This window comes from Echinops telfairi, unplaced genomic scaffold (genome assembly GCF_000313985.2).
Source record: "Echinops telfairi isolate 266 unplaced genomic scaffold, ASM31398v2 ScPeMD7_7400;HRSCAF=8409, whole genome shotgun sequence".
Classification (NCBI taxonomy): Eukaryota; Metazoa; Chordata; class Mammalia; order Afrosoricida; family Tenrecidae; genus Echinops; species Echinops telfairi.
In genome coordinates this window covers 37,206,865-37,214,602 of record NW_022111300.1, presented here as the reverse complement: position 1 = coordinate 37,214,602, position 7,738 = coordinate 37,206,865, and the positions used below count along the sequence as shown (strand labels likewise).

General features: G+C 49.3%; 1 protein-coding gene across 1 annotated transcript in view; it reads left to right on the top strand.

The window, feature by feature from the left end:
• The window catches only part of MRO (maestro), a 12,320-nt gene extending 5,232 nt beyond the window's left edge, over positions 1 to 7,088 (top strand). The window contains exons 4-6 of the mRNA XM_004702989.2: positions 3,365 to 3,520; positions 6,291 to 6,398; positions 6,876 to 7,088. Coding sequence (XP_004703046.1) covers positions 3,365 to 3,520; positions 6,291 to 6,398; positions 6,876 to 6,929 — 318 coding nt within the window. The 3' untranslated portion in view covers positions 6,930 to 7,088. The remainder of the gene's footprint in view (positions 1 to 3,364; positions 3,521 to 6,290; positions 6,399 to 6,875) is intronic.
• Positions 7,089 to 7,738: the final 650 nt, after the last annotated feature.

Here is a 7,738-nt window from a genome sequence, read left to right as displayed (position 1 = left end):
ACAATTAACTAACTCATCCTGTAAACAGTTGCAGTCTGGGAAACTCACAGGGGGCAGTTCTACCCTGTCCTCTAGGGTCACTATGAGTTGACCTTGACTGGATGGAAATAAGTCTGGGTTGGTTGGTGTTGGAGAAGTGATTACAGGTACACTTACAATGATGATGATGATGATGCCAGCGTGAAGTCAATGTTCTCTTATAAACGTGACAATAAACATAGTTCGCATTCACCACGTCCTTACTGCATCCCAGGTTGTTTACCTGGGTCATCTCATATCGTCCTCACAGCTGTCCTGTGAGGCAGGTCCTGCCGTGACCCTCGCTTGCTAGGGGAGGAAACCAAAGCACAGAAGGGTTGGGTAACATGCCCCAGGTTTGCAGGGTTAACACGTGGAAATGGAATCGGACCCCCTGATTGTAAGACCTGCACACCTAACTACCAGGTGACCAGACAGACTGAGTGCCTGCTGATAGCCAGCCCATTCCAACTCCCGGCGGCCCTCTGGGGCAGAGTAGAACTGCTCCCGAGGGGTTTCAAGGCTGCCATCTTAACCACTGCGCCACCAGGGTGCCTACGCTCAGCAGATCACAGATAAAGTGAAAGGGGGCTCAGGTGCAGGAGGAATTGCTTTTAGCTGGAGCGAAAGAAAGGCTCCACAGAGAGGATCGAAAGATAGGAGTTCAGAAAACAGGAAGACCAGAGAGAAGGAGACAATATTCCCGTCAGAGGACAGAGCCTGGGCCCAGAGTGCTCTGCTGGGCAGCTTGGTCAGAAACTGAGAGGAGTCAGTGCTGGCCTATTTACAAGCTAAGACCTTAGTCTGCCCCATCCATCCATTTATCTATCTATGTATCTATCTATCATCTATTTATCTATGTATCTATGTATGTATGTACGTACGTATCTATCTATCTATCTATTTATCTATCATCATATCTATCTATCTATGTATTTATCTATCATCATCATCTCCATATCATCGAAATCTGCATCATCTATATTTTTATCTATACACACAAATATGCATACAGCTATGTGAATATGTATAAACACACACAATAAAATTCCAACCCAATCCATCTCACTGCCATGGAGTCAATGCCGATTCACAGCAACCCCGTGCCTTTCCCAGACTGTAACTATTTGGATAGACAGCCCCGTTTTTCTTCCACGGAGCAGCTGGTGGTTTTGAACTGCTGACCATGAATGTTGTAGCCCAACATGTGACCACGATGTCACCAGGGCTCCTTTTACAAGAACGTTAGAAAATAAAATAGAAACTTAGTAAGTCACGTAGATATAAAATTTAAAGACAGACATTTGCTAGACCGAAATGCTTGCTGTGATCTACTAACAAGATTGTTTCGGGTGTTTGCAATGGTCAAAAGTACTTTTACATTTCACGTGGAATGAGCACCAAACAAGCCCACCAAGAACACAGCCCAACAAAGAACTCCACAGCATTCCTTAGGGCTGGCGGGGGCGCGGCGGGGCATGCACGTGTCAGCAGCAGTCAAGAGATCAAAAGACCTGCTGTATTGAGCAAGTGTGCTGCCCATGACCTCTCTAGAGTTGGTGAAATTCAAGGATGTAATTGGAGGACTAGGGTGCGCCTGACCGGAGCCTGCCTCCTGCCTCATGGGCCTGTGAAAGTTGGACCTGAAGAGGGATGGGCTTGAACCGTGGCGCTGGAGAAGAAGATGGGAAGCACCACGCTTGCCCAAAGGACATACCGATCGTCCTCCCGAGTCCTGACCCCTCAGATCTACATACTGGTCGGAGTGGCTCGAACAGGAGGAAAAGTAACACCGAACGGATCGTGGAGTCTCTAGTGACATACGAGTGCATTTCACACAAACAGAAGCAGAAGATGCAAATCTGGGCTCCCTGGTGGCCAGGACAGGGGCAGTGGAGGTTCTTCGGGGGGAATTCTCACCCTCCCGCAGGCCCCTCTGGAACTGGAAAGGCTCAGGAAACACGCACATAAGAAATCTCCTGACAACTCTTGGTTCTCTGCTACCTGGCAGTGAGACTCTGGGGCTTCCATGTCCTCCCCTGGAAAGGGTGAGTTTTGTCCCAGACAACTCATCTCGGAGAGAAAGAGGTCTACGACGCGTGCTCAGCCACAACCCACCAAGCAAATGAACAGAGGGAGCTGGGGGCAGGTGTTTGGGGGAAGAAACAGAACGATTGCTTCTACGACAGATGGGCTTGGAAGAAGGACAGCCAGAGCGCTCCTCGGAAGCAAGGATGGCGAGACTTCATCTCACCTCCTTTGAACATGTCGGGAGAGAACAGTCCCTGGAGAAGGACATCATATTTGGTGAAGTGGCGGGGTAGACCGAGACGAAGGAAAGCCTACAACAAGATGCACTGACACGGTGGCCGCAACTTAGGCTCGAACATGAGAAGACGGAGCGGATGGTGCAGGGCTGGGGTGTTTCCTTCTGTTGGACAGGGGGTCGCCGTGAGTCGGAGCTGAGGCCCTGGCAACAACCACAACAACAGCTACAGATAGGAGAAACTCAGACTGAAAGGAAAGCGGGATGATGACCCGGCGCCTATGGAGGGACCGGGAACCAGAAGGTGGTTGGCTGAAGGATGGTGCAGAAAAAGAACAGACAAGAAAAACAAGGAAAGCTCTCTGGACTGACAGAGAAACTGCTCCGAGAGATCATTTGGTGGAAAGGAGTGTGGTATGCTTCCATTTACATAAAGATGTGGACCAGGAATATGTTCTGACATAGTTTTTCTAAACTTTCTGGAGGGATACACACGAATTATTACCTTTGTCTGCCTGTGGGAGGAACATTGGGTAGCACATGGAGAGGCGTAGGAAGGGAGACTTACCTTTTCCTTGGATTCTTGATTACAGTGAGTTTTGAACCACATAAATGTGTAATGTCGGCCACATATTACATCATGAACAAAAACGGGGACTCTCTCTATCCATGGGGAAGACTTTCATTGAAGACGTTACACTCTCTCCCAGATCCCTCTCCGCAGCTCAGACCTCTAGGGCAGGGGTCCTCAAACTTTTTAAACAGGGGGCCAGTTCACTGTCCCTCAGACCCGTTGGAGGGCCGGACTATAGTTTAAAAAAAAACTATGAACAAATTCCTATGCGTACTGCACATATCTTATTTTGAAGTAAAAAAGCAGAAGGTGGAAAAACACCTGGCGGGCTGGATAAATGTCCTCGGCGGGCCACCTGTGGCCCGGGGCCGTAGACACAAGGACCGGCTTTGTTTGACTGGCTCTGAGTGGGGAGGTGTGAAGTTCTCTGATTCAACTACTTTGGTTGCTCACCTGGTTTTGCTGTGTTTTTTCGTGTCTGTGTGTGTGGCTGCCGGGACCCGCAGGAGAACGACAACCTGAGATACTCCGCCTTTGTCTTGTTTGGGCAGTTGGCTGCCTCTGCTGGACGGAAATGGAAGAAATTTTTCACCACTCAGGTCAAGCACACACAAGATTCCCTCATGGCCCACTTATGGGACAGAAATCCTCAGGTTGCCAAGGTAAGCCATGTTGACTGAGACCCACCAAGCAGCTGCGGGAAACCTCTGTGCTCGTCACCAACGGGCCTGTGATACCACCTGGTTGAGTGGGGCCACCAAACCCTTTAGGTTCCTGCCAGGCCTGCTCTAGACTCGGTGTCTTCGTGCGAGACCCGCACAGACACCTTCTCAACGACTGCATCTAGAGCAACAATAATCAAAGTGAGAGCGTGATTTTCCATTTGCTCTTGAGCCGCCTGCCTGATCCCAGGACCAGGCAGCGTGTTATACGCTCAGGTTACTGGAGGGTGGGGCCGACAGAAACACAAATAACCCCAACCCTCTGCTCTTAGTGACCCTGGAGGACAGAGTAGAACCGCCCAGTTCCTGAGATGGTAATCCTCATGGAAGCCGGCTGCTGTGTTGTGCGCCCACAGAGAGGCTGGGATGCTTTAACCACTGTGCCACATGGCTCACTGGGGGTTGATCCGTGGGCAGCAGTCCCTGTGTTGAGGGTGTTTACCCATGGTCCACTACCTTTTGTCACCAGGCCGAGTGTATAGAATGCCCACTCCTGTCTTCTCCATTCCCAATGGAATTTTGTTTTCACTCTTGAATAAAACGTGTCCTCCCAGGGGTCCAACTCCGGCCTACTTTGGGGTGGGATGGAGCGAATGCTTCAAAACCAGGACTTAAGCTCTTTAACTATAGCCCAGGTGCTCAGTGCATAGGTCCATTTGACCGCATGTATGTCTCCAGTGCCATCAGGGATTTGTGTGTTTGTTTGTTTTCAAGGGAAAGTAGCAGGTGGCTCAGGACAGGGCTCTGTGTACAGGCTCTGTCTCTGTCTGGTGGCAGCAGTTGCAGGGCCTAGGCAGGGCAGGCAGGACAATGGATGATACTGGGCGTACTCTGCCTCCTCCCCCCACCACCCACCTCCCCACACACTTCCTAATGCTCCAGCGCCTCCCACTGCTGCCCTTTCAGCCACTGCCACCGCTGTCCGTCCTCCAGCCTCTGCCAGTAGCTCCTGCTGCAGCTGGGGTACGCTGTCTACACAACATCCAAATCACGTAGCATCCTCTGTCGCTCAATGTCCTCATGGATGCTGAGCGTAGCATTCCTGTGTTTGCATCACTGGCTGCAAAGGATTTTCCCAAACTTGTTCTCGTTACCTTAGCATGAACGAGGGGAGGGAGGGAGAGATGAGAGAGGAGAGAGAGGTTGAATTATAGAAATCCCTTGCTAATTTTTGTGAGATAGTCACAAGAATCAACCGGTTGCCGCCAAGTTGCTCCCAACTTGTGGTGGCCCCTTCCTTGGGTGTCAGAGTCGAACTGTACATCATGAGGTTCCTGGGGATGATTGGGGCAGGGAGTAGATCACCCAGCCAAGTGTGTTGACTGTTTTGCACCACACAGGGTCTACATCTATAGCAATAATAAATCTTAACAAGGGCTGTGGTAAATTATAAAGTTATGCCCTCTTTACCAGCTTCCAAATTATAGAGATGGCCACTTAAGAAGCATATGAAGTGTACCCCAAAAGTACAGAATTTTTAAAAAGCTATGTATTCAACTTTTTAAAAAACAAAACAACCTTATCACCTTCCATGGACTCTCCATTACACTTAATACATTAGTCAAATCTGCGATTCCATTCTTGGAAACATTTTTCAAATTCATCTGTTTGGATGGCTGACAGCACCTCCTTTGGTTTTTCTTCACCTCTTCTAAGTTGTCAAATCACTGTCCTTTCATGTCCCTCTGCATTCTCAGAAACAAAAAGAAGTTGCATGGAGCGAGGTCAGGTGAGTCAGGTGCCTGGGACAAGAGAGGCATGCTGTTTTTGCCAAAAACCAGGCACACTGAGATGGCTGTGTGAGCAGGTGCATTGTTGTGGTGGCAGAACCAGTTCTCAGCCTGCCACAAATCAGGCTGTTTTTGTCTTACAGTGTTATGCAATCTTTTCAGAACCTCTAAATAGAAAGCTTGATTAACAGACTGACCTGGTGGAACAAACTCTAAACGCACTGTGAGTGAACAGTTTTGTTTTTTCCGGAAGTTGATGGACATGCAGAATGAGGTTTGTCATCAATCAATGTTACAGCTTTTTGGAAATGAGAAAATCACTCCTATACTTGAGTTTTTTCTATAGCACTGTCCTTGTAAGCTGCGTTCAACATCCTACCAGTTTCGGTGACATTTTTCCTGAGCAGGGAACAAAATTTCACAGTTGCACGCAGTTCTCTGAAATCAGCCATCCCCCCAAAAATGAGGTTCCAGTGAAACTGCCCTTATGAAAAAATTCACGGTGACCAGGGAGAACATCCCAGGCCATGCCACTGAGTGCACTAACTTTGGGGCGAGTGAGTTGCTAGGTGCTCTTCTAGTGGAAGCAAGGCGCACTTTAAAAGCTCCAGGGGTACCCCCTCCTATGTCTGGAATGTACCTGGAAGTCACTGGCACATCCCTGATGGCCCCTGGACCCCAGGTTGGGTGCAATCCTGTGGGGTAGCCTCTCTTTCTCAGAAGAAGGTTGTTGGTGTGTGCCTTCCAAGGCACTCCACCCACACCCCTGTGGGACAGAGTAGAACCGCCCCATCGGGTTTCTAAGGTTAACTTCTTCGTGAAAGCAATCGCTGGCCTTTTCTCCTTCTGAGTGGCTGATGGACTTGGGTCACTGACCTTTGGGCCAGCAGGTGAGCACTGGACTCTTGGGCCACCGGTGCTCCTCCCTCGGTATTCGAAAACTCTCTAATATGTAAGCTGGTAACATTCTCTCTTCCCAGGCTTGCAGAACAACTTTGCGCGCCTGTTCCCCTTATTTGAGACTAAGGAAGGAGTACAGCTTTCGGCTCGAAGAAGAAAGGCGCACCCATAAAGTCTGCCGGCAGCTGGTGAGTGAGCAACGGAGCGCTTTCCCTTGGCGTCCAGGTCCTCCCTGGGCGATGTACACGGCAGGCGGGCAAGCTCACAGGGGAGTCCCACCTGCAGGATTGGGCTGCCAACCACAAGCTCCACTGTTTGAAACCATCAGCCACTCCTCAGGAGGAAGAGGAGGCTTTCTGTTCATCCATAGTTAGTCTCGGAAACCCATAGGGGCAGTGCTACCCTGTCCTATAGGGTCACTACGAGTCGGCATCGAGTCGATGGTTGTGAGTTTTCTGAGTTTGCTGCACAAGCGCTATTGGCAGTTTCAATTCAGATAATTGTATGAAAGCAGGTTACAATGTAACCATTTCTCAGAGCAGGGAAGCAAGGCTGGTTGGTTATCCTTCAGCTTTGCGTGTGCCAACTGCCTACCAGCTATACAGTCAAGATATTTTATTATTACCCCCTGTCTCACTTGTACCTTCTTTGCTAATCTCTTTCAGAGCCACTACCATCCAGAGCTCCTGCAGTTCTTCTATGCAAATAAGATCCTGTGAGCACAGAGCAGCAGGGAGCTCATGAGCTGAGGTCTTGTATTGGGCTCCTCTGAGTCTCACCGGCGGCCTCTCGGGCTTGATGTGTGTAGTTATGCTAGAAAATCAGGTGTTCGGAGAACAAGTGCCGACACAAATACACCGTGGAGTTGCATCATTCTATCCAAGGCTCGAGCGTATTTCATTTTCTCTTCCTGCACTTTTGATGAGAGGGCACACACTTCCTGTAATGTGTTCCAAGTATTTGTAAATCCAGTCCTGATTTCTCAGCACTTCCCTTCTCAGGCTTGTCTCTGTCACCTTTCTGTCATTTAAACATCTAATTTCTGAGGTCAGAGAATAACTGCTACCGTCCGTTGTTTAGGAGCCCGGTTGGCACAGTCGGTTAGTTATTGGGCTGCTAACTTCGAAGCCCGCTGTTTGAAACCACCAGGTGCTCTATCGGGGAAGATGAGCCTTTCTGCTCCTGCAGAGAGTTACAATCTCGGAAGCCCACAGGGACAGGCAGTTCTACCCCGCTCTACGAGGCCATTAGGAGTCGGAACTGACTCGATGGCGGAGTTTGTTTTCTTTGTAAAGCTGTGTTCAGTTGAATTCCGTTTTTTCATTTGCTGCTGCTTTAAGTCCTTGCTCTCGTTGCCAAGACCCTTTTTATGAGGAAAGCGAGCCAAGGCAGTAGCGGTGGTTGGGAGGGATATCGTTAGCACCCCAGGAAGTTCAACAGCCCCCTCCTCCAAGGTCAACCTAAAAAAGAATTAATAAAGAGGGGAAACTATCTATCTATATAAAACATGTATTAAAATCCTCAGGCT